This window comes from Ailuropoda melanoleuca, chromosome 12, assembly GCF_002007445.2.
Source record: "Ailuropoda melanoleuca isolate Jingjing chromosome 12, ASM200744v2, whole genome shotgun sequence".
Lineage (NCBI taxonomy): Eukaryota > Metazoa > Chordata > Mammalia > Carnivora > Ursidae > Ailuropoda > Ailuropoda melanoleuca.
In genome coordinates, this window is record NC_048229.1 from 76,708,931 (window position 1) to 76,736,245 (window position 27,315).

General features: G+C 46.5%; 1 protein-coding gene across 5 annotated transcripts in view; it reads left to right on the plus strand.

Moving 5' to 3' along the window:
* CDH13 (cadherin 13) overlaps positions 1-27,315 on the plus strand; it is a 1,033,545-nt gene that overhangs the window by 769,246 nt on the left and 236,984 nt on the right. For 4 of the 5 annotated variants that reach the window (XM_034672820.1, XM_034672818.1, XM_034672816.1 and 1 more), the window contains exon 7: positions 20,769-20,947. In XM_034672820.1, coding sequence (XP_034528711.1) covers positions 20,769-20,947 — 179 coding nt within the window. Of the gene's footprint in view, positions 1-20,768; positions 20,948-23,726; positions 24,198-27,315 lie in introns of those variants that run through there. The other variant, XM_034672819.1, reaches the window with a different exon arrangement.

The window sequence follows — 27,315 nt, forward strand, 5'->3', positions numbered from 1 at the left end:
TAAGCCTGCTTCTTCCTCTCCCACTCCCCCTGCTCGTGTTCCCTCTCTCGCTGGCTGTCTCTATCTCTGTCGAATAAAGAAATTTAAAAATCTTTAAAAAAAAAAAAAAAGAAAGAAAATTGGTTCCAGCTTAGTGTGCACAAAATCACACTGATAGAGATGCCAAAAAAAAAGGGCAGTGGGCTGCCTCATAAGGTGTGAGCTTGGGTCCCTGGAGTGTTCAGACAGAGACTGGATAGCTCCTTCTTCCTACGGTTTTGCTTAGAAGGTGGACTCAGTGGCTCTGATGTCCCTTCCTCTTCATGGCTTCCATGAGTCTATAAGAATAGCCAAAGAGAAGTCCCAGGAGGATAGAGGAAGCCATTTTGGTTTACCCAAAACTGAGGGGGGAATGTGAAGCACACAGGGCAGAAGGCCAAGTTCAGTCCCTTTCACCCCTGCCCTGCAGTTCCTACAAGTGGCAGTGACTGCCCTGCAGATGAAACGTTGGTCCATTCTGCAGGACTCGGCTATCTGCTCATGTCACCCCTAGGAAAGGGGCTGCTAGAATGTGGGTTCCAGTGTGCACAGGGGAAAGAACTTGGGCTTGGTTTATTGCTTTCATGATTGTGTCTGATAGATGCTGTTCAGGGGCACTTCTCCATGTCACCCTGTCTCTGGAATTCAGGCTGACAGAGCAGAGCAACCACTTTCTAGAACATTGGCCATGGCCGTGCAGAGGGAGAGACAGACTTGCACATTACACACCATCTCTTAATGCTTCCGCTCCAAAGGGACACACCTTCCTTGCACTTATATTTCATAAGCCACACCTAAATCTAACAGAGGAGGCGAGTACAGTCCTTCTGTGAACCAGAAGGAGACCTAGAGGCCTTTGTTGACAGTTGGAATGACCACCACGTTCAGTGTGGCAGGATGGGGAGGGACAAGCCTGTGGGGACAGCAAATGAGGTGTAGACATCGGCCAGCTCACAAAGGTCCTTCATGCTGTGTTCTAGAATTGTTACTGTATCTAGCAAAAGCCATTGAAGTATATCAAGTCTGGGAATGATGGAATTGCTCATTTTAGAAATTGGATATAGCAGAGATGGTATTCACTTGTTCCGCAGACATCAGTGATACAAAGCAGACAATATCCCCGTGATATTTGGTGAAGGGGGGGATCATCAATCAACCATCTAAACAACCAATAACATCACAGATGACGGTAAGTTGTAGGAAGAAAAGTAAGATGGGATAATCGTTTGAGCCTGATGGAGAGAGAAAACAGGCTCATAGCCATAGGAGAGGAGAGAGAAGTGAATGTATTAGAAAGCTCGCAGGAGGCGGGAGCCACAGAACTGGGTCATCATCCAGAAGTGAGAGCGTAGGTGAGATAAGATATGCCTAGGGAAGGAGGCTTCAATAAACAGTTGTTGAATTTCGGTGGAATAGCTCTTTTGAAGCATTCTGTCCCCATGGACAGAGATGTGACATCAACCCTTTTCAGGAGAGTGGGTAACAGACAAGGCACTCAACTGGTTTATGAAGATAGAAATTTTCACAAGGGCTTAAATAGAGATTCAAGTCAATGGGAGCAGACTTTTTAATTGACAAGAGCGACTCAGAGGTGAAGGGAGAGGGGCTGCCTGATGCCCGTGTGTCTGTAGCATCAGGGCCGTTCTTTGGAACTCTCAGAGCAGACCTCCGCACCAGCTAATTAATGGTCTGCACATGACCTTGTGCACCTTCCTGGGAAACAAGAGGATGAGATTAGAAGCGCAGATGCCTCTCCCACTCCTCTCTTCCCTCCTCCACCTGGCAGTCAGGACACCTCACAGCTTTATCAGCTGAGGAGGCATCTAACCAGCTCTGCACACTCGCAGGCCCTTTGGGCACTGTGAATGTGAATACCGCTGGCTTGTGTTCTGTGCCCCCACCCCCGGAACGACAGGTGCTGTGAGTTGAGGGCCCCCCAGGAGTAGTCTGATGGCTCCCCCTCCTCCAAGGCAGGGTTCCCTCCTGACACCCCACTCCAAGTGGCCTTCAGCCCACACACACGAGGTCAGTGATGGGAGCTCATGTTCAACCTACACACCTGTGTTCTTCCCCAAGACCCATGCACTGCTCCACACTGGGATTCCCGTGGAATTATTCCATTCAGTTTTAAACATGAGACCATTCACATATTAGAAGGGAATGTGCCCCCATTTTAGGACCCTTCCATATCAGGTTAGGTTAGTTCCTGTCTTTGTTTCTTTGTATCTTTTCTCTTTAAGTCTTAAAAAGATGACTTTAGACTCCAGGCAAGACAGACCCAATTCCTATGATTCATCCTTATACGGCAATTCACCCACTGTCTACACTACCGGCTGTCCCTCTCTCCCCTGACAGCCTCTTGTGTGTCTCTTTTCCTTGTAGCCATGGGGACCAGAATGATCCAGGATTCCAACCATGATCCAAGTAGGACAGAAGCCAAAGGCGGGGGTGGAGGGTTCTAGCCCTTTCCCTAAAAGTTGCTCCTCAGTACTGGGAACAGATCTAGCCTGTAACAGCTGACATTCAGAGAGCATTCTTATCAAGCCCCTTGCACTTGATTAACTCTGAAGCCTCTTTGTGCATAAACATTTTATGGTTCAAAGAAGAAAAAAAATACGTTGTGCACATTTTTCTTTCTTTAAGGACTGGGAAGAAATGAGAAAAAAGCTTGTCTTGTCCATGTTTTTATAAAAGTATAAAGCATGTGTCCTCTGTGACAGAGCTATTTCTTTCCCTCTAAATCCAGCAGAGCCCGTGATAGAGCTTAAACATGAGCGAATGTCACACATTTGTCTTCCTGAGCCATGCTGCTGTGTTTCCAAAAAGATAACACAGCTTCCGCTGGATCAGAAACCTGGAGATTAAGGAGGTGGCCACTCACGTGTCCATCGGCATTGGGCCTGAAAAACATGTCCATCATTAACTGACCCCGAGAACACGGTTTATGGCCTTTGGGGGCAGAGGCCCAGTGGCTGTTCTTCACTGAGTTAATTCTTGAGAAACTGATCACGAAACATTCCTTGGGTGATAGATACAGGTGTATTTCTCCTGCTTGGGCCTGCCCCGTGCTTGGCCATAGAGCACGTGTGCAGCACAGACTCCGAGTCCCATTCCACCAGCTGCTAGCAGTGTTGCCTCGAGCCAGTCCCCGCTGTTCCCTCACGGACAACGCGGGGATGAGAACAGAGCTTCCGTGGGGTCAGGCTCATGCTCTGGGGCATGGCTCCCCCACGTATGGAGAGCAGTCTGTGTGGTAGGCTGAATCATAGCCACCCAAAGACATCAAGTCCTGACACCTAGAACATGTCACTTTCTTTTTCAAGAAGAGCCTTTGCAGATGGGAAGTTAAGGATTTTGAGAGAAGATCACCCTGGATCACCCAGGCCGGCGTCATCCCAAAGGTCCTTCCAAGAGACAGGCAAAGGGAGAGAACACAGTCAAGAAGAGAAGGAGGAAGTAGGAGGACAGCACAGACAGACATGCAGCCACAAGCCACGAGATGCCAGCAGCCCCCAGAAACTGGAAGAGGCAGGGACCAGATGGCCCCTGGAGCCTTGGAGGGAACATGGCTCTGCCAGCACCTTGATTTCAGTCTCCTGGCCTCCAGGACTGGGAGAGAATATGTTTCTATGGTTTCAGGCTCGGCATGGGCTGCTCTGTGACAGCAGCCCCCTGAAAACCCCATAGCCAGCAAAGGTGGAGCCTGCCCATCACTGGGATACAAGCCCTGATGGGACAGAAGCCTGGTCACACTGTGGGCAACATATGCCAGTCTCCTGGGTGTTTGCTCAGTGAGAAAATTCAGATTGCTCCCTCTCTGCGTCTCCCTTTCTGTTTGCTTCTTTTTCTGGCTCCCTCTTCTCTTCTTCTGTCCCTGATCAAATTCACCACCTGCCGATCATCCCCCAGGATGAGCTCTGATTTCTCACCCAGTTGCTGGCTGACTCCTTCCTTCCAGTGCCCACAGGGTGGGCTTCTCACTGTGCACCCTTGGGCAAAGGAGTTGCTCAGGATGTATGGACTGTGCAGTACTCTGCAGTTTACCTGCTGTTTCTTTTCTCTCCTGAGATGGGTCTTTTGGACACTGGTACCTGCCGGTTTTGCTGGGCCATCCCTGGGGCAGCGTGTGTTTAGGACCTTAAATTTAGGAGAAGCAGAATGTTTAGGAGCATGAAAGGCGGAGCTTGGAATGATGGGTGCTCTGGACTTATAACTCAGTGCTTTTTCAGCTTGGCTTGCAGACAGAGCCCCGAAGTTCCCAGCTTGTCCAAATGTTGAATGCGCCCACTCTCCTAGCAGGAGCAAGAGTTTGCAAGCAGCCAATGGATGCTGTTTTTCAGGCTGTAATACCTCTGCATGCTCAGTATGTGGGCAGGTTGTTCTGTGAAAGGAAATACTCCGAAGACTCAATGCTAAGTGATCCTCAGGGCATCAGGGGGCTGATCTTTCATGGTGGATGACGTGGGAGGAAGCGGTGGAGACTGCCACTGACCCTGAATCCCAGCTGGGAGTAGCGGAGACACTCTCAAGTCACCTTACACTAAGGCTGATCCAGTGTCCCACCGCCTGATGCTTTCAGAGCAGCCTTGAACGTGGTTTTTGCCTAGCGCCTGCATCACACCTAGCTTTGTGCATAAGTCTCCCTGTCCCTGTCAGTGGCACGTGGGCCAGTGAGGGCCAGGGCTGTCCTTACTCATCTCAGGATCCACTGTCCTGGTACAGCATTGCCACTGAGTGGCCCCAGGAGAGCAGAGTGGAGTTGTACGGTATTCCCAACACACAGGCAGAGATCCTTCTTCCCTGGGCTGGGGCCAGCACTGACCCGTGGAATCACATCTGACATCTGGAAAGTAGGAGACTCTAGAATTATGCAGATTAGGAAGGGCACCTCACTCATTGATGTGGCAGCTGTGGTCTCTCCAAGCCCTGGGGTGACATGGGCTGGTGGGCTATGAAGAGAGCCTTTTGGGGAGGTCACATTAGACTCATGCCATTGTCATAAATCCCTTTTATGCATCCACAAACGGTCTCTGGGTGATTCTACTCTGTACCAGGCAACTACAGCAGAACAAGATGTCCTGTTTTCAATCTGTGTGGCTCTTCTGGGCCCATAGCTATAGCAAACACACACCTGTCTGCACACCCTCTTTCTCTCTCAACTACCTGTGTGTTCCCTGCCTCCAGATCCCTCTGCCACAAAGCAGGAGGTCAGTGTCAGGGAAGCAGATGTGATTATGGAAAAGCAGAGGCCAGAGATGCAGAGAGGGCTTTGACGATGCTGTGCCATTGACTTTGAAGGTGATGAAGGTGCTGAGGAGCCAAGAAATGCAGGTGGCCCCTATACCAGCCTCACTTTCCCTCTCCAGCCTTACTCCTGATATCAGAACCTTGGACAGCTCTCCTGGCTGTCCCTTTGTGGGGCTATATTGGAAGTTTACAGAGGGACCTCAGCTAACAGGAAGCATTTCAGAAAGGACAGGTAAGGCTAAGAGAAAGGCCAAGATCAGTTTGGCAGCTTATAAGGAGTGGCTGTGTTTTAATTATCTCTGAGTCACCCAGTGCTGGGCATCGACCCTGAAATACTTTTGAGGCTTAATATTGAGTTAAAATGATGATCACCTTCCTTGTACTTGAGAGTCTACCTCTATTTATACAACCTAAGATTACATTAAGAAAAAAGAACCATTTCTCACTAACCTTGCATTCATCCAAGACTTCCCTTCTACTTTCTTATCAAAAGTGGAGCCTCTGAGCCATGCCTCCTCATCTCATAATAACAATGATATTCTCTAAGAACACAGAGCCCCAGGCTGAGTATTACAGATTTTTAACTCATTTCATCCACCCAACAACCCCATCAGAAGAGGACCGTTATTAGCCAGGGCAGATCTGAGTTATGTACCTATTGGCCCTCTTGGCCTGGGAAGCAGATGCCTTTGGTCTCTCCCCTATTTTCTTTTTTTTTTTATACTTTTTATTTTGTTATATTAGTCACCATACAGTACATCCCCAGTTTTTGATGCAATGTTCCATGATTCTTATTTGCATATAACACCCAGTGCACCATGCAATACATCCCCTGACTATTTTCAAGAAGAGAACATTCCAATCTGGAAAGGAAGCACCATTAGGAGGCTGAAATGCACACATGGGGAAAACAACTTAAAAACACAAATGAAGTGAGAAAATATTCATACAGAGTGAGCCGAGCATTATTGGATCGATTCTCCATTCATTTCATAACTAAATATTTACTGAGCGCCTACTATGTGCCTGGCTCTGTGGCATTCAGTGGAAGACACAGGTGAATCAAAATGGGTATCTTTTAGTTTTATATGTGTAAGGTGTTCCCCGAGTAGTGTCTTGATGGTCTGGAAGAAGACGCAGCTTTCCAAAGTGACATTCACCCTGGAGAGAAATGAGCAGAGTGCATGGAAGACTCTTCAGGTCCATGTGACCCCAAGGGGAATGATCATCAGGGAGAAGCTTCCCCTCCCCTGCCCCAGGCTGCGAGCCCTCACGTCCAGAGGGCTCCTTCTTAGATCTCAATCCCAGCACACTTAATTTCAGATTTGTGTGACCCTGATAAAGCTCCTTCATCAAGTTTTATTCTTCATAAAAGATCCATTTCCCCAGACTCATAAAGTGACTCCTTCTAATTCAGTGTTATTTTATAAATACTTCCATTGCGAGCATCAATCACAGGCAGCTGACTTTCCAGCCATAAAACAACAGCTTGCAACATCACCATGTTACCCAATATGTATTTACTTATCAAGATGAAGAACACATGTTTGCAAAATCAGCAACATTACAGCTCTACTAGCAATTTGCCGGCACTTTCTTCCCATTGAACGCAAACTCTCAAGTCTCAGACGTGCCATATTTCAGCATCCCGGTTCATTTTGATTGTAACTGCAGTAATCACCAGCCCTCCTGCCCCCATGCAGACCTCCCCAAGCCCCTCACTGATCATGCCTGGTGCTTCGGGCAGGTTATTTACCTAACAGGTGCAGCTCCGGGGTCGTCGATCATCTGTTGTGCACCACCCGCCGGGGTCGTAGGCCCTGCTTGTCCCTTGGGCACTCAGTGTGGCTCAGAGGTGCCTTGGACAAGCTCTAATGGGTCAGGGCAAAGGTGTTCTACATCCCGGCTGCAGGGAGAGTTCTTGAAAATTAATTATTCCACCTGCAAAATGCAATTAGAAATGTGTAAGCAACAGGGGCTGTGCTGGAGAGGAGTGGGAGGAACAGGCATCTTGGCCCAGCCGCTTGCCTGCTGGATGGCCCGGTCGATGGGCAAGTGATTTCACCTCTGTCTGCCCCCGCTTCCCTTGCCACAAAACAGGGCTAGTGACAACCCTCACAGAGATGTGGGGAGGATTATATGATTGAGCGGCCGCACAGTCTACACAACGGAGGTTAGCTCTTCTTCACTTACATCGTCTTCTGTGTGCCCTCCTGAGGACCTGCTCAGCCGCTGGCCAGCAGTGATCTTGAGCAGACGAACTGACTTCTCTGAGCCTCTTATTCTTCGTTAAAAAGGGAAATGAGCTAATTCCCTGGGCAGGATTATCACAAGAATTCCTGGGAGGCACATAGTAGGTCCACATGTTCATTTTCCTCTCTGTGGAATTACAGCAAAGGCCACCTCATCAGGCCCCTATATTTCACATGCAGCTGCAGACCAACTTTACGCAGTGGTGGGTGTGTGCCCATTTTACAGGTGAGAAATGGAGGCTGTGTGAGCTGGCACATACTGCCCAGAGCACACAGCCAGAGAGTAGAGTACCAGAGTCTACACCTGTTGCGCCCCACTTATTCCCAGGATTTCACTCTCCAGACCCCACGGCGGGCCAATAGATTCTGAATCGCTAAGGGTGGCTTTCTGGGCACAGGAGTATTTTTAAACCTTCCCTGGTGATTCGAACAAGCAGCCAGGGTTGCCGTGCATTTCCCATGCCCCCGTCCCTCACTGTTATGCTGGTGTGTGACCCACATCTGGTGGGACCTAGGTTTCCAAGGGAAAAATTAAGAGTGTCTAATTAAAAAGAGGAAGAAGGCAGGTTGGGTGCGGCAGCTCAAGGCAGAGACAGGGAAGATGGCAGCTATCTGTGGTCTAAAGTGAGCTCAAGAGCTGGGAGCCAGAAGAGAAGCGCGAAGCTTGGGCAGGTCTCCCAGAGCAAGGAACCCATAGTCTGGGGAGGCAAGAGCTGTGCCCTGAGCAGGTTTGACCTCTTGTGCTATCACGTGATGCTTCTTGCCTAATACGGGTGAAACTGTTGGGGGAGCCAAGAGCTCTAGGAGCAGTGGCAGCTGGAGCCCTAATGATGGAAACAAAGGTCTGTGCGCTGCGGCTTGGCTGGCAGAAGAAAGGGTCTCCAACTGAGATGCCTGGTATGCATGGAGCGCCTCGGTGCGCCTGTACATTTCCCAGGCCTCAGGCAATCTGGCTCCTGGCTCTTGGCCAGGAAGGGATGCATTGTTTGTAGAATGAAAATTCAGCGCCCCTTGTTCCACAATTATTGAGAATATCAGGAGGTGACCGCAGAGCTTTAGACCAAGCACAGAGCCTTCCTGAGCACAGCAGCCTAGGCCACTACATGGGGCCCTGGCCCAGGAAGCCGGCCCTGCTTTTGAGCTTGCCTTAGACACCAGGTCTGACCAATGGATTGCAGCCACTTCTGGCTGAAACAAATAATGAGGCAGCACATGCCTCTGCAACTCTCTGCTCTCCCACATCAGGAAATCACGGTCCCAGCAGCAAGGCTGCAAGAAACAAGGGTCTGGATTCATAAATCACAACTGGGAAAGGGACTGCTCTTGAAGGGAGCCCCCAGGTGGTCCAAATCCGAGGGAGAAAACAACCTCATGTGTTAAGCCATTGAAATGTCAAGACTGCTCTGTTGTGTCAGTCTAGCTTAGCCGAGTATAGGCCATGATCTTAAATAGCAAACCTGTTTCACCTCTGCCCTTAAAACAGACACAAATGATAAGGACAAGAGGCCCATTGTTCAGAATTTACCTAGAAATCCCTACATAGTGCAAGTCGGGCATCCATCATCTACCTGTTTCCTATTCCCCCTGCATCCTTCCCTCAAGCTGTGATGGAAGAGAGATGATGATGAAAATATTCATCCTTTATTGAACCACACGTTTATTCATTCACGCAGTCAGCAAACGTTTTCCAAACTCTTACTACATACAAAGCATTTTGCCGGTGCCTTGAAGATTTTCATGCTTTGAGTTACACAAAATTTAACCAGAAAAATTAAATGATGTTAGAATGAGCCTATTTTTAAACACTATAGGCCATGTAGATTGGTGTATTTGATGGTATTAATATTTTAGCCACCGTGTGGGAAACAGAGAAGAGACAGCATCTCTGTTCTCGGTGAACTTCAAATCCAGACGAGAGCTCCAGAGGCAAGCTGTTTCAGTGGTTCAACTGTACGAAACGCTGCAGCTTTCAGAGACGTGGTGTAAATAACGCCAAGATGGGGTTTCTCAGCCTGGATGCTCTTGGCATTGGGGGCTGCGTATTCCTTGTTTGGGGCTGTCCTGTGCATTGCAGGGGGGTTAGCTACTTGCAACCACCCATGGGATGCCAGGATCATGCACTCCGTCCCAGTTGCAACAACCAAAAATGTCTTCAGACATTGTCCAGTGTCCCTTGACGAATAAAAATTCCCCCTCCTTGAAAATCACTGCTCTAAGGAGAACTAAAATTACTTGCAAAACAATCCCTTAAATTGGTTAAACAAACAAAAAAATACATGATTTCCTTTTGTTTTTTTTCTAGAGCTTTCCAGAAATATAGTTTCATATTTGAGAATTTGGGCTACTTTATGCAAATCCAATACAAAGATTTCTTATTACTTTGGAATATTAGGGATAGAGATTTCACGTAACATAGCTTTTTTGAAGTGTTTTAGGCAAGATCAGATAATTGTCAGCAGAGTACCCTATATCTTTCTAAAAAGAGCTGCATAAAAAAGAATGATAGATAAAAAGATTAAATAGAATTTTTTGAAAGGTTTTGAGAAAAATATTACCTTAAAATTCTGGATGAAATGAAGACATTAAGGCAATAAAGTGAATCCTGATAGGAGGGACCCCAGTTTTAGCCATGTATTACCTTGCATCTCAAAAACCCATTTTCTTGCCTAGAATCTGGCCTGCTGCAGCTCAATTAAGCAGCAGCTTGTCAGAAAAGTAGGGCAAAGGTGCCATGAAAATTGAGTGGTGAGCAGGAGAAACCAAAGGATTAAAATAATCATAAGGTTGTTCTGTCGCCACCATCTCTTTATCGTTATAAAAATAAACAACCTTTGAAAACAGATGGGAGACAACCAGTGCTCAACTTGTCATAACTTATTACATCTTTGACTGTCAATTTGTACTTAAAAAACCAACTAGCTCCAGGGAGGTAAGGTAAATTTGAGAAGAGAAGTCTATCGCCTTTCAAACCGAGCTGTGGTACCCACAGCTGCACATAGACGCTCATGGCCGCTATTAGAGGAACGAGCAACTGTCTCGAATTCAAGGCGTTCTCATTTGTAAGAACAGGGCTGCCATCCTCCTGGAGGGTACTTAATCAACTCAAATCTGCATCAGGAGTGTATAATTCATGCCAGAATTCTGTGCCATTCTGGGCGGAGAAATCATTAGTCAACTGAAATGCTCAGTGGTCAACATACAGCATGATTTTGTGGTGACATCCTTGGTGGCCCCCAAAGCCCAACATTTGGGAAATGGGTTGCGTTTTATTCTTATTGTTTGTTTGTTTGTTTCACCTGCAGCTGTCCCATTTTGCTTTGGTGCACCCCTTGAATATGCTGTGCTGGTTGGTTATTTTAAATGGCAACCCCCATATGAAAAACAAACTATTTTTTAATTATATGATATTTTCTAGCTTGTGTGTGAAGATCAATCCACTTGTACCTCCTCACCAGTTATCTATTGCTGTAAAATGAAATACATCAAAACTTGATGACTTGAAACACAACCATTTATTTGCCCGTAATTTTGCAAGTCGGGTTGGGTTCTTCTGGATGGGTCTCTTGTTGGTGCTGCCAGAGGTTGCCCATGTCGACATAACTACTGTCATCTGGAAGCTCAACTGGGGCTGGATGATCCAAGGTAGCCTCAACTTGCATGTCTGATGGTTTCTGGGGTTGGTAGCCAGCGAGCATTAGCTCCCAGACATATGGCTCCTCCAGCAGGTGAGCCCAGATATCTTCAGATGGCAGCCAGGCTCCAGGAGGATGGGTTCCAATGCACAAGCACTTTCACACCTCTGCTATGTGTTCCCATGCATCCCACCGGCCATGGGAATTCACAAGGCTAAGCTCACAGTCAGTGCAGAAGGGACAATGCGAGAGTGTAGTTACGAGGAGGTGTAATTTTCTGGGGCCACTAATGGAACAATCCTACTCCCTCAAAGTCTGTCTCTGGATTCAGGGCATTTGAGATGAGTGGAAACCAATCTAAATATTTGAAAATACATGAGGAACTGCCTGGATGTTTCTACTTGCCTCTAGAACAGTGTCATCTAGCTCTAGGCTACAGCAGCAAAACTTACTTTCTAGGGTAATACTATTAAATAAAATATATTTATGTGTTTCCTTCCATCTTTACTTCCTGCCTTTATCAGAGAAGATTAGCTGTGGCTTGCATGGAACAGCAAACCCAAGCTCCAAATAAGATGGGATTTGACTTTTCTCTCATTAATTTCTTGCTCATGTAAACAAAGCTGGAGGGAGGCATTCCAGGCTTCCCTGGAAGCTCCATGGTCATCAGAGACTCAAGGACTCAGACCCCTTCTGTCTTTCTGCTCTACCTTCCCATGATGGAGCTTCTCTTCGAAGGGCCACCTCATGGACCAAAAGGGCTGCTAAGACTATAGTCATCTCATCTGCATTCCAGGTAGCAGGAAGTGAGGAGGGGGAGTGTTACAAAAGTGTACATCACCTGGTTGAGATTGTTTTAAGGAACCTTTACCTGGAGCCTCACCCACAATACTTGTAGTTATATCTCATTGTCTAACCTTAGTCCATGGCCACATTAGCTGTCAGAGAAGCTGAGATATCTAGTACTGGGCTAGTCAGCCTCGTGGCCAGCTAAAATCAGGAACAAAGGAAGAATGAGTACTAAACAGCAACTCATAATTTGGGTCTTGTGTCTCTAGCAAAGCAGAGTTCAGATCTTGGCTCATGGGGTCATTAGCTGTGTGGCTTTCTCAGTCCTGATTTCATCACCCATACAATGGGCTCACCCATGTATATGACGTGCCTCCCATGGTTCATATAGGATCAAGTAAGTTAGTGCATGAAATGTGCATCATGTGATGTGGTATCATCATGTCTCCACTGCCTCCTGTTTTGCTGGGTCCTGGGACCACAGGAGAGGACTTTCCTGTTCCAAAAGGGGGGTGGAAGGAGAAAGAGCGAACTTTATGGCACGTACACCATTTTCTTAAGTTGTAATTTATCACCAATGGACACATTAACAACATTTAGCTCATGTCCTTGGGGAAAACAATTGGCTCTTCTGACAGTCAAGGTCAAAAGCTAAGAACTGGTGAGCCATAATCCGTTTTGGTTGGCCTTCCTTGTCTCATTCAGTGATCTTTTATTTTTAAAAATTTGAACTCGTGTCCAATGTGTAAACATTTTGATAGCTTATATGCAATTTCAAATTCCCATCTTTTCTTGAAAAACCAAAAGATCTGGCCTCTCCAGACTCACATTTGAGAAACACAGCAATTACCTTAAGCTAAAAGGCAGCTACCTCTTAGGCAGGCCATGGACCCTCCGGTTTGCCACAGACCACACCACTCTCAATTGTCTTGAAGTCGCTTTACTCATGTTAGGTTACCCATATGGGCATTGGGTGGGCATTTGAGCTTCTCCCTCCTGGCCTAGCTCCCTGACGTCACTCTGGGAATAGGGTCAGAAAGTCACACCCTCAAGGCCAATGTGACCGGGCTGTTGTCAGAGGAAAGGCCACAGGTCGTTGGCATCTCCATCGAAAACTCTTATCCTCAAGAACTTTCTGGATCTAATGCACAACCTGATCGTTGTATGCAAAATGTGAGAGGAATCTGTGCTGATGAATGACAGAACCTAGATAATAGGGGGGACAGAGGGAAGGGCCCCCCCAAGAAGCAACAGTGACGAAGCTAAATCTCCCAGGCTTTGCTTTAGGTCTCAGGGACCTGCCCGCTCTGAGCAGGGCTTCCTTCAGCAGTCTCCACACCCAGGGCGGAAAGCCAACCTCTTTCTCCCACTCCACCTGCGAGTGCTTGAGAGATAAGCAGAAAAACTTAAAGTGAATTATGAGGAGCAGCTTCCAATTGGACACCCCCTCCAATGAAGATAAAGCAGGTATGAAATGCTAATGTAGGTCAATGGGAAAATAAGACATTATTCATGATTCATTACATGGGTGACTTTTCAGGAATGCACGCACTGCAGAATGCGGCCTGCCTCTGGATACCTATCAAGTTGCTGTGGTTATCTTTTGTCAACTAATCATTTGACAGTTTCCCTATTAATTCCTGTGTATGCAGAAACATGGACAAGACCAGAGGAAGCTGATTCATGCATGCTTGCACTCAACAGAAGTCTCTAGGCTTGTCTGAGGGAAGAAAGGTGCTGTTTCCTTAGGAGAATTTAATCCCCGCTTCTGTAGATGCTGAGTGTTGAGTCCTAGAACGACTATGAGTTGCCCTGCTCGTGGTTGGGTCCCACAAGGTTTTGCTCATCACCATCACACACAGCAGTGGGTCCCCCCAGAACGGAGTTGCAAATTGCAGCAGTCAATAAAAATAGCAATAAAACTTAACATCCCTCAAGTATTCACCATCGCCCAGGCATTGGACTTTATATTCATTAACTTGTAGATTCTCAGTGGGGACAATATCACCCCAAGGAGGAGAAAATTGGTGCTTGGGAGGATGTTAAAAATATTGGATATTGCAATGGTTTGTGACCCTCCAAAAGGTCAAAGTCCACAATTAGATATACAGGACATCAATAGGGGAGTGGGTGGCAAGTAGGGAAAAAATGTCTAAAAAGGCTCTGGAAGGGAGGGGTAGGTAATAATTTTTTTTAAAAAGGTTGAGAGACACTGCATTAGTGCATTTGATGCTCACACAGCTCATTATGGGGGATAGTTTTGTAGAGGGAGTGGTTGAGGTTTGATAAAGCAAAGGAATTCGCACAAGGAGGCCCAGCTGGTAAATGGTGAGGCCAGGATTTAAAACCCCGCCTCTAGCCCTGCTCTGCTTTGCGTCTGCACACCTCCTTCTCTCTCTTCACCATTAAGGACTGGAGGGGACAGCTGGGCTGTGTCCCCCTGAGTGGTCAGGAAGCAATCCCAGAGTGGTGTGGCAGGGTGAGTGGAATGGGTGCGGCGGCCTGTGTCACTAAAGCCACATTTGTCAACACTTCTCACGTGTGTACTCTGACGCTCCTGGCCAGCAGATGTGTCTATGTCTACAAGCAAACTTGGCCTGTTGGTGACAAGCTCCTTCCGGTTTGCCCAGGACGGTCCTGGAATGCCCTCGGTCCCAGGTGGTATCAGAATGCACAACATCTTCTTGTGACTTGGATGTTTTTTCGACGATGTGCCATTTTGTCACATCTAGGGCGCTCCCTTGGTGACGTCTGCCATCTCTGATCAACTTGGGTTTTGTATTACGCATCTCCCTGGAAAGTGTGTAGCGGCCCCAACCATGCTATCAGAAATCTGGCGCCAAATACGGATCTGAATGTCCATGTCTCAATATACTATTTGCTTATAGGAATATAATTTTTTTAAAAAGGAGTCTGACAATTTGATCCTGTGAAGAAGATGTTTGGGGATGAGGTCAAAGAAATTTCAAGAATAGAATAATTCTGTTGCCTATGGCACAGGATGAGCCATATTTTAGAGCCTCCCACATCTGAGACTGGTTGACCTTTCATTGAAGTCATAAGCAGCCCCTCACCTTGAGATCTGCTCGCTGCTCCTCACAGGTGTGGCTGTTCTTGAAGTCACAGGGAAGCCAAGCTTCCAACACCAGCACTTTAGATTCTAACACCGGGCGGCACTTTCTTTAATCAGAGGAATACAGTCAAGAGGAAAGGGCTATCTGACCCAGACAAAACAATCATAATTGTTTATCAGCCTGTCATGTCGGTGGCCATGTCCTTCAACAAAAGAAAATGACAGCCCTACTTGAGACTTTCAGCTAGCAGCCTGTAATTCTTTTATTGGCTTTGGTGGGCCATTGCTAGTTCATCGGGGAGTGACAGGGTGATTATCATTTATTTTGACACTCAGGAGAATATTGTGTTGGGGGAAAAAGGAGAAATGTGTTTCAGAAGACCCACATGAGTGTCTATCATATAATTATCTTTTCTCTGCCATCGGGAAGCACACGTAGACACAAGATAAGCATGGATGTGGAAGCCACTGGGCTGATGGAAATGAACAAGCCCTTCTTCTGAGATCCAGGGTGTGGGCCTGGGCAAAGGGTGAGGCCCAGGTGCCACCCATGGTATGGGAAGAGCTGTCCTGTTGCCTGTCCGATGAATGTCAGCCTACTGGATCCAATTCCAACAGGGGCCTCCAAGGAGCGAAAAAATGTTCAGAGGTGGTAGGGAAGCATGCTCGGTTGTGAAAAAATGTCCAGGCAATGTTGTCCACTCTTCTTGGTTACAAGTTCTTCATGGTTTCTGGTAAATGCAAAATAAGGCAAAGCTTGAGTGAATTGTAAGAATACTCAACACAGATAAAAGACCTCCTCCATGTCAGATGCAGAGCTTATAAACATGAACAAAACACTGTCTGTACCCTCTAAGAACTCAAATTTAGGACCAGGCGGCCCATCACATAGGATGTTCTTAAAATGAAGAAGTTCTATCAACAGAGAAGTTGGGGAAATGCTGCCCATTCTATTCTCTCTTGGAGATATACAATATCCATTTGCTTACTAAGGACACTAAGGAGTCCTCCACGATAGAAACTTGCTTAACTGTGGTTACTGCATATTTCCCAGCTTGGTTTCTCTGCTGAACCCATGGAAGCAGAGTTCCTCGGATACAGTTTAGGAAATGCTGGTGTAGGAGTTTAATCCGACCATTGCAGAACCGAGAAGTATGAAAATCATGATCCAGCCCCCAGGGGAGGGGCTGGCAAGAGCAGGGTGTTGGGCCCAGGAGATGGACTGGGAGTCGGGATAGAATCTTGATCATAGAGGAAAACTACAGAGTATCACACGGAGAGGCCACGTAGCCTACAGAATGTGTGTGCATGTGTGCGTGTGCGCGCGTGCATGTGTATCTGTTAGCACAGAGTTGTGATCTCCACAGTAGAAACCCATATCTGCAAAGTAAGGCCACAGGCAGGGTGGAAGAGAGAGGGTGAGGCAGGGCAACGCAGAGGCAATCGGCCCCTGGGCTCACCCTGCTACAGCAGGTACCAGGTTCCGTGGACAGCTCCATTGTCTAAGGCCATCACCTGCACCATCATGATGGCTCAGAACCTAGAGCAGGTTTGATAAGAACAGGCATCCTCCTCAAACACTGTACAGGCATTGTACCAAGTTCTTTAATACCGTATCTCATGAAACTTTTACAGAGACCAAAGATGAAATTGTTGCTAAAATCCTCTTGTTGCAGTTGGGGAAACCAAGGCTTGGGTAGGGCTGAATAACTTGCGTGTGTTCACACAGCAAGACTTGAACCTCAACATTACCCCAGAGTCATTTTCTTCAATGCTTTCCTGTACGAGGAGCCCAGGCAAGGAGGGGGGCTTTCACTGCCATGTTGAGGGGGCTTGAGGTGGTGGCCCTGGAGGACAGCCAGGTGCTTCATGAAGGTGGAGCTGCCGCCCAGCCGGGCCTGTGAAAACCCCCCTGGCCTCACAAATGCACGGACAGCAGGCCAACAAACCTATTTACGTGACTTTGGTGCCGTTCAGTCTCCATGGAGGTGGGCCTTGGAAATCCTGTTCTGTACCCACATCTGGGCTAAGACAGAGGCAGTGCATAAGACCAAGTTCACTTGCTCCCAAACCATTCGTTAAAATAAAAAGCATTTTCTGGATAAACGTGGTAATATTCCAGGATACTCTTTGGTCATATCATGTTATTAAATCTGTAACAATAACAACAAAAAAAAGACATCATCGGTGACTTTCCTGGTGAAAAGTGAAAATTCATTAGCCTCAGCGGTCTTGTTTTCTTCCTCTCATCCTTTTCATGCAAGCCGTGATACACGCTAGCCGTGACGACTTAATTTTTGTACTTTATTTTGCTTGTTCATCTATGACTTCAATTAAAAGCAGATTATGTAGGGCAGAGATTCCATCAGTCAAGCATTCATTAGACATTAACTGAGTGCAGGGCACTGGGTCATACACACTTAACCAGAGACCGTTTCTTGTGGAATCAATAGTGTCGAGGCCTCGTTCATGCCTCTGGCCACAAGGAGCTCACTTAGTACGTCCCTGGTGAGTCTGTAGGCCTGAAAGCTGCCTCTGATTTCTGACAGGATCCTCATTAGAGAATCCTGCTCTCCTAGACCAGGGAGGCAATTAAGCATCACCCCTCACACTAATGCTCCTAGACTGGGAGTGGCTGCCTAGACCACCAGGTTGAGAAAAAAACAATTCCATTGTGTGCCTCAACGGGAAAAAAAGTGCCAAATTGTTGCTGATATTTTCCAAAGATAAGAGGCAAGACAAGGGGAGTGTATAAGCCAAGAATCATCTCTGCTGGCGCTGGACCCTGAAGTTTGCCTTGTGACAATCTCACAAAGAAACAAAGAAGAGCAAAGAAAACATGGTAGACTAGAAAATGTGCCTGATGCATCTGGCCTCATGGCAACACTGAGACTGCTTTAGAAATCCATCCAAACGTAGGGTGGCCAGATCCCCTTGTTTGCCTGATCAATTAGACCTAATGGCTAATAATCTGATTCTGATTGTGGCAAAAAGTAAAGTGCTTTTGATGGTCTGAGAAGCACTATTATAGAATGGAAAGGAATACCAGGATGGCCCCTGAGCCAGATGAATTTTTTGTTTCCTTTAAGGTTCAATATTTTCTGCATGTGAATATTTCCGCTGGGAACTATCAAACTGTACTGCTTTCATCTCTTACCCATTAGTTCACATTTTGTGGGTCCAGAAGGTGTCAGTCAGGATCCACAGGTGAGCCCTATATTCTTAGAAGAGTAAACTACAGTGGAAAATCATAGTTGGACAGGTTGCTCTGAGCCAAATATGATGGCTCACAATTGTCAAGAACAGCAGGCAAATGTGCTTGATTCTGCTCTAGCCCATGCTTCTGTTGGGTTTGTGAAATCAATACAGGGAAACCTCACTGAAGTGGAGCTGGGGGGCTGACAAGGGGAAGGTTGGGAAGGGGAGTGCACCACTCCATGTCAATTACAAGGAGAATTGTCAATTACAGACCCAACAAAAGACTCATCAACAAGAAAGGATCATCAATTACAGCTCCCAACAGGGAAGGATGTACATTGCATCTAGTACAAGAAATCGACCACCCCTACAATTCAGCCAATGAGAAACTGTCATCACTTTGAACTCTTGTTTTTCTCCAGTGGACTTTCCTTCAAAACAAACTTCTTCCTTCTTGATAAAATAACATTACTCTCCTTTGTTTGTTGGACTTGCCTATGGCTTTGCTCTAGTTTCCAGGTCCTCAAATGCAGTTCTCTGCTATTTCTGAATAACCCCCATTTTGCTGGTAAGATAACTGGTTATTTTTTTTTAGATTAACAGGATTTATAATTATGATCCTTTTGTATTGAAATTTAGTGACAAAAGCAATACATTCTCCTTGTAAAAATGATCAAAACAGTATAGATTGGGCCAAAGTCTTACCTCCTCCTCACCATCCTTAATCCCAATCCCCTTTGTACTTAACGAGATATAACCACTATTGGGGAAGAAAAATTTTTCCTTTGCCCTTAAAGCTTCTTCTGGCTCGTCCAAGAATGAAATTGACGTGAGATAGATTAACAGGAGAAAATCAAACAAAAGTTTAACAACCTGTATACCTCCTATATACATGGGAGAGACCCAGAGAAATGGAGTGATTTCCTGAAAGGGCTAAAGCCATCACCTTAAATACCATCTTCATCTAAAGATGGGGTGCAGGTCAGTTCTGGGAGGTGACCAGGAAAAGTACAGTCAACAGGGTAGGGTTGTGATGCAGAATTAAATCCTGCCTTCTCCACTGATAACAGTTTTTAGAGATTTAGAGTCATCCTCCTCTTACTCGGTGAGGGAGATAACGTCACAAATGGAGATTGCCCTTATAGATGTAAATGTTCCTTACAAGAGGGAATAACTTCCACTCAATTTTCAGACCTTCTCTTTGTGTCTGCAGTTTCTTAAAAATAACCAGCTTAAAATAATCAAAATGCCAAAGAGGCATATCTTGGGGTGGCAAGATTTGCTCCCCTACACCATCATAACCAATGTGACGTTCACTTTTATAGGCCTGCTATGTTTTTACGGCCATAAACTGTACCTGCAAAATATATGCATAAAGTATTGTGGCATTTTCTGTGTGCAAGGAGGTTCACAAAAATGATATCATACTATGGATAACATTCTTCAACCTGATAATTTCACATAAAACTCTATCTTGGAGAGCCTTCCATGCTAGAACACATTAGACCTACAGCCTTTTTCAAAATGCTCAAATATTTTTCATAGTATGGGGAACCCCATCATTTTAGCAGTTCCTCTGTTATTTAGACAGTTAGATTGTTTCCAAATCTCACCATGATGGATAATCCTGTGGGGCACAACCTCGCGAGAACCCGCTGTTGACACATGCAAGTGTTTCTTGACAGCAGATGCCAAATGGGTGACTATAATTTTTTTTATACTTGTTGCTGTTCAATTGTCCTCAAAAGTGGCTAACACCAGTTCTTCGTCATATCAACTGTATGTGACCAAGACCCAGTGTCTGACATCCTTTTCAACCATTGACATAATCAAGTAGTCCACATCGCCTTCATCTCCATATTGTCTTTGTATCTTAAGTGCCAACAGCAGTGTGACTGTCACACGGTGGGGGCTCAAAGAACATTTGTTCATGTTCCCTTTCACTGGAACATCTTTTCCTGTGGAGGGCCTGCTCCCTCACCTTGCTTACACCTACTCACCCCTTAGATGTCTATACCAGGGACCTTGCCTGAACCCCAAGTTACATGACGTTGTTCTGTGTATTCATAATGCTCTCTCTCAATGCATTTGTTATGGTGTATTATTTTTTCATAGGCTGTCTCTCTTACTAATCTCTGACCTGCTAAACACCAGACAATGCCTTTGCTCCCCTCTGTGTCTTCATTACCAGGCCCAGGCCCCACATGTAGTAGGCATTGAATAAGAGCTTTTAAAATAAAGGCCATTGTCATGCAGCCACATCCACAATTGAATGAAAGCTCGTGAAAATAAACAGCATATCAGCAGAAAGAAAAATTAAGCTGTCGATCTTCTGAACAGCAAGGATTTCTTTTCTTTATTTCAGGTCTTTTAACGTGACAGAGGGAGGAGGGCAAGCAAAAGAAAAGCAAAAATATAAGAGGGCTCTGGAAATGCTTTCCTTTTTAATGTGGAAAGCGATTGGCACATCAGTCCATGGCCATCTCCAGGGAGGGGGCATCTCCACCCATCACTGTCTCCCAACTGACTGTCTCCTGCCCTTCTGTCCTGCCCCCTCAGGAACCACAGTGATGAGGATGACAGCCTTTGATGCGGATGACCCAGCCACAGATAATGCCCTCCTGCGGTACAATATCCGACAGCAGACGCCTGACAAGCCATCTCCAAACATGTTCTACATCGATCCTGAAAAAGGAGACATCGTCACTGTCGTGTCACCTGCCTTGCTGGACCGGGAGGTGAGCTGAAAGGCACACATCTTTTTCATGAGAATCAAATGTGGCTTTCATAAGAGGGAAGATGTGGGGCTTCAGGCAAAGGCACTTTATATGGAGGGGTGGACATGAGTTGTTTACACAGGGTTGGGTAGGGATATCTATAAAGGGAAATGTGAACCCCAAAAATGCACACTATAAAAGGCCACATCCTTAGGAATTATTTGTATTCATTCAACCCAATGCCTGTTTCCTCTCCAAGCACTTATCCGTGAGCTCTTGTGATGGGACTCTCTCTCCTTATCCGTCGGCCAGAGGGAGGGGATGGGACAAAGGAAGGAAGGGCAGGCAGGCAGGTAGAGGAGGGCAAAGGGGAGGGAGGTGGCTTTGTCCTAGATCACCGAGCCAGGTGGCTTCGACTTATCTTCTTTCCCAAACCCGCTGCTGTGTGTGCCACTGTTTCCCTAGGAATCTCTCCTGCTTCAACCTTAGGCTGTCACTAGGAACCCTCACCCATCTTGTAGGTCAGGTGACACACACAGGTGACCCAGGGACCTCAGTCACTCCACACTCTTGCTCTTTGTTTTTGACTGGGGTGCTTTCAAACTTTCCCATTAGTTGCCATGTCAAAATATTTAGATTTCATATTTATTTTTTTAAAAATTCCAACTTCCAGACTTCCTGATAATTACAAACTTTGGACATTTTAGTCCCCGTTTCCACATGTGGACAGTTACATGAGATGTGACAGTCAGATGGAGCTGGTGGTCACAGTCCCGTGTACGTGGGGCATGTGTTCCTGTCCCGCTTATGCCCCCCCACATGTGCCCCCTGGCCCCGGCCCTTCTCCTGAGTTCCAGCCTGACTCTTCAGCTCCCCACATGACTCAATAGGAGAGACTCTTGGCCCTTCAAACACAGCATATTAAACCAATTTAGGGATTCCCCTCTTTCCTTCACCCCCTCCACCCACCCCAAGTCTGCTACCGTCCTGGATTCTTTGTTCCCAACATGACATCATCCCACAGACATGACCCCGGCTGTCACCCTTGACCTGTAAGCACCACCTGCCCCGTGGTAACTACTGGGTTTCCCTAATGGGCTCCGTGCCTTTTCCCCTCATGTCTTTGATTAAACAAATCCTTGGGTCAGAAGTGCCTTCTCCTCTCCTTTCTGATTTTCCACACTGTAGCTTCTCATAAGAAACTGGGTTAAAGCCACTGCCATTAGGAAGAGGTTTCCTGAGTGGCAGACTGGGTGGCTCAGTTAGTTGAGCAGCCAACTCTTGATTTTGGCTCAGGTCATGATCTCAGGGTTGTGAGATCAACCCCCATGCTGGGCTCCCACTGGGCATGGAGTCTGCTTGAGATTTTCTCTTTTCCTCTCCCTCTACCCCTCCCCACCTGCTCTATCTCTCTCTCTCTTTCTGAAAGAAAGAAAGAAAGAAAGAAAGAAAGAAAGAAAGAAAGAAAGAAAAAGGGAAGAAAAGAAAAAGAAGAGTCTTCCTGAAACCTGAGTCTTCCACCGCTTTGGTGCCCCCCCTAGCCTCTCACCGCACTTACCTATAGCCATCGTCTGGCATAAGCTCCTTTAAGCCGCCATGTGTCTCCTTAAAGAATATCCCCTTCCTCTGGGTCTAGATGTGTATTGCCCAACACGGTAACCACTGGTCACATGCAGGTATTTGAATTTTCATTTACATTATTTGAAATGAAAATTTAAATGTAAATGAGCCAGGACGGACATAGAATATTGTCAGCATCACAGAAAGTTCTGGGGGGCAACACTCGCCTTGGCTGTACACCTACAGAGAACAGAGACTGTGATCCTTTGCACGTCTGGAGCCCCGCTGCCTACGGGCAGGCTTGGAGCACTCCTGAAAGTCTTCATTATATGTTTTTGGGGGTACAGGAAAGAATGAGTTGGAAATGACACTAAGATTCTACACTCCAGGGGTGGGAACCCGTAGCTAGGAATGGGAATTCCTGGAAGGAAGGAAGAGAATGATTCTGCATCGAAACCATGGCTCTCACTTGGAAAATGTGATTGTGGCTGGCTAGCTAAAAATAGGAAAGCAGCGTGAAAAGGAACACACAGAGTCCGCTTCCTCCGTGTTGTGTCCTCTCTCTTTCCACCCCGTGTTTATGACTGCTCGATGCTATATTATCTCCTTTGGAGGCAAGGAATGACTTTCCACCTCTTTTTATTCCCTGCCAGCATGCATGTGCACGCACATGTGGACACACACACACACGCACACATGCACACAGCAGCTTTCCCAATTCTCCCTTGCAAATTCTTCCAAGGCCAAGACGAAATGCTGTGATTTCCCTGGCTCAGTGTCTCTTCCTACTGACAGAAATGTTTTATTAAGTCTCTTATTTATAAACCAAAGTGATAATGTAATGGATTATTCCATTGTTAAGGTTTATTTTGGGGACAAATGTGTTTTAAGCTCATGATCTCTTCGTTTGGGTTTTTCTTAACTCACAATAAGTACGTAATTATGGGAGTTGAATTAAGCGTTTCTGGCCACAGTACATAAATGCCCCTCCCGCCGCCCAAAAAAGAGAAACACAATTTAACTGAAATTGGAAAATCAATGAGAATGAATGAAGAGTGTCACTTTCCTGTGAGGGTTTCCAGAGTTCACTGCTGACCCAGGCAACATCGGTGCAATCCGACAGAAAGAAACGTCCCTGAATGTAGGCAGGCCTTGCCTATTTACTGGTGCTGCGGTAAGCCTCTCTTCGGCAGGTTTGCTGAAAGGGTGTAACGTGCCTCTGTGTTCCTCATCTTTAAAGGGACAGATCTTGCTCAGCAGACTTCTGCTCTCACTGCCCCTTTCCTACGACCACATGCCTCGGACCGGCTCCCACAGCAGGCTTGCAGAATCGTTTGTCAGTATTTCCGGAGAACTTCCGAGTAGGCATCCTCTCCTGGGTGTGGCTTTCGAGTCTACTTCTGGACCACCTGAGCAGTCCATTGAAAACATGAGTGCACCATTTATTTTTCAGACGATATTCCACTGGGACCCCTGCAAACCTTGATATGATTCAAATCGATTGCCATTTGGTTACTATGTCTTAGGGCCCGGGATCTCAAGCAGCATGTTTGCGAGTTGAATACCACAGGTGTAAATGCATGGGTTGAGGAGCCCTAGAGCTGGGGCCCCTGCCATTATACAAATGGGTGCTCCTGTTCTGCCTCACCTGGTTGGGAATGGTGGCTCTAGAAGGCCCCCTGGTTGACACAGGGAGCTCAGTTGATGGGACATAAATTTTTCACCTTCATTCTCCATTTAGTTCCTTTCCTTTAATGAGTACATCCCCAGGGAGGACCCTGGCAGGTGAGCTAAGACTTCAGGGGAGGCCTCGGGCACTGTTGCCTTTGAACCGGACTTTCCCATATTTACCTTGTCATAGAGCATGTCAGGGAGGATAGTCAAGGATGCTGCCAATGAGCTTTAATTTCACCATCTTGGTCGTTGCCTTTTCTTCCCACCTCGCTTCTCGGGATGTCGCCAATGGGGCCAACTGAGGCAGGTGCCCTCACAGATCTGCTCCTCCCCGTACCCTGGGGAGGAAAGGGATTGTTTCTGTCCCGTTCCCTGGCACATTCCCAGTCCTTAGCACATGAGAGATGCCCAACCAATATTTATGGAGCAATATAGGGCAGGAAGGGTGTGAGGGAGAGAGGCAGGCAGCTCAGAACGTGTGGCATTACTCTGTGCGCAGGCTGCTGTCTGGCAGGGTCATTGCCGTTCATTTCCCAGTGTGTTCGGGACAGCGCAGCCTCTGGACCCACAGCGCACGCCCAGAGCCAAGAGTGAGGCCGCCTGTTGCTCACCTGCTTTGGGTCATGCGAAAATGCTAGAAGGCAGCTCACCCACTGTCTCCATCTTCAGAGGACCCATAACAGACCCCCCCCTTTCCCTTCTAACCATGAGCGGCAGCTGCCGTGGCTTCCCGTTTGACGGGCCACTCTTCCCAAATAGATGCCATTGGATTTGGTGCCTCTGTTCTGCCTGGTCTCCACGTGGTGAGAAATGGAGTCAACTAGGACAGAGGTTCTCACACTTGGCTGAAGAGCTTTTAGAAATCGCAGTGCTCCAGCAAAAGCCTAGAGCCACAAAAATCAGAGTCTCAGGTGGTAGGACACAGTCAACATTAGTTTTAAAAAAAAATCCCTAGTGATTCAAATGTGCAGCAAGCCGAAGAATCCTTGCCTTTGGAGACCATGTTTCGGGGGAGGGACCCGACCCTATCGCTTGTTTGTCTCTCCACCTAGCTGAGCATATTTGCTTCCGAGGATGGCTACAATAAGGTACCGCTAACCAGGGAGCTTAAAACAACAGAAGTTTATTCTCTCGCAGTTCTGGAGCCTAGAAGTCTGAAATCAGGGTGCTGGCGGGACCAGGCTCCCTTTGAAGTCCCTAGGAGAGGATCCTTCCTTTCCTCTTCCAGTTTCTGGTGGTTGCTAGCGATCCTTAGCTTTCCTTGGCTCGTAGACGCACGCCTCCAAGCACCACCTTCATCTTTACATGTCCTTCTTCTGACTGTGTGCTTTCATATTATCGTCCCTCTGTTCGGGAGAAGGAGGCAAGATGGCGGAGGAGTAGGGGACCCCATTTCAACCAGTCCCCTGAATTTAGCTGGCTATCTACCTCTGTTCATGCCTGTGTCTTCTTGTAAGACAAAGTCGTACTGGATTAGGACCCACCTTAATGACCTCGTCTTTACTTGGTTATATTTGCAAAGACCCTATTTCCAAACAGGGTTGTATGCACAGGTACAAGTGGTCAGGACTTAAACATATCTTTTTAGGGGACCCAATTCAAAGGCATAACAGTGAGTTATTTGTCCTCTCCTTGCCTTAGTTATTCATCTACGCCCTGAGAACAATAGTTCCTGCCTCAGGTGGGTTGGTAAGGGTCAGATGTGTCGAAGTACATAAAGTACATCGTCCTTTCTAAAGATGAGCTAACATAATCATAATTAATGGTTGTAGGAGTGAATTGTAAAGGTGGGTAGTGAGCTCCCCATGGTGGGATGTATTCACACAGACTGCCCTTGGTAGGATGTCACAGAAGGGATTCAGTTACTCAGTAAAGTTTATGTCCTTAATGTCTTTTCCAACCTTAAGACTAGTTACTGAAAACATTTATTGAATATCTTCGAGGTGCAGTTTGCTCTGCAGGATGCTGCCTGCCAGAGTCACTTTCCTACCTGGCCAGCTGTGTGACCTTGGGCACATCATTTAACCTCTCTGAGCCCATTTCCTCATCAGTGATGACTATGATAATGACATCAGCACCACCAACTATATCACCTCTTCGAGATGTGCGTAACTTCCTCCAGTTTTGCAAACAGCAAAGCATTGTACGAACACAGCTATTACCCCGTGTCACACTTTCTGTGGCTGCTGAGAATGGAGGCCCCAGTTCCCATCAGCTACCGCTGAGAGCTTGACTGTTGTTTCCACCCACATGCTGCCGATACAGAAAGACTCTTTCCAAGCTGTGCAGGCCACATGCACTTTATCCTGTGAGTCAGACCCCTTCAGTTTTCCCAGTGCTGGGCTGGGTTTTGTTGTAATTCCTCAAATTTGCAGCTGAATTGTGAGAGCAGATGCAGTGACCATTTATTGTCCTTACATTTTCATAAGCTCAGTGTGAAGAGACATCAGATTTCATTTGGAAACGTGCATTTTCCAGTACAAGCTCTTCTGTTTACTTTTTCTGAAACCATACAGGAATATAAACTACCCACAGAAAGAGATGTTGGATCTTTGTCCCATCTCTGTATTCCCATTGCCAAGCTTAGAGCCAGGTAAATAATAGGCACTCGGTAAAGTTTTTTTTGATGGATGGATGGATGGATGGGTGATGGACGGACGGATGGATAGCCTACGTTCCTTCAGTTCGTATTTAGGAGTAAACAGCTTACAGATGATCTCAGAATTTACTGCAAGATCCACACCCCAGCATGGGTATATAAACAGGAAATGATTTTATTTTAGTTGAGAGCTTAGTCTTGCCCTTGTGTAATCATCCAGTAATCTAATTTATTCACCTTCTACCTACCTTGTGTCAGCCTGCACTAGACTGTAAGAAATACCTTGGTGAGTAGGACGGGCATGAAGATCTCTGTCTCTTGCTTAAATGTGTGGGGAAACGTTTGGAGAAAATAAGAGCTATATAGCCTACTGAACGAATTGGGTTCATCTGGGGCACTGTTTTATTCTTTTCCATAACCATACTCAGCCCCTCATTCTGACAGCTCTGTCTATGTTTTTAAACTATGTCTGGCTGCACTACAAAATAAAATCAGATAAAGGTCCCTAACGTTTGATAAATGCTTTATTTAGTTGATCATCTTGGCTGGGAGACTG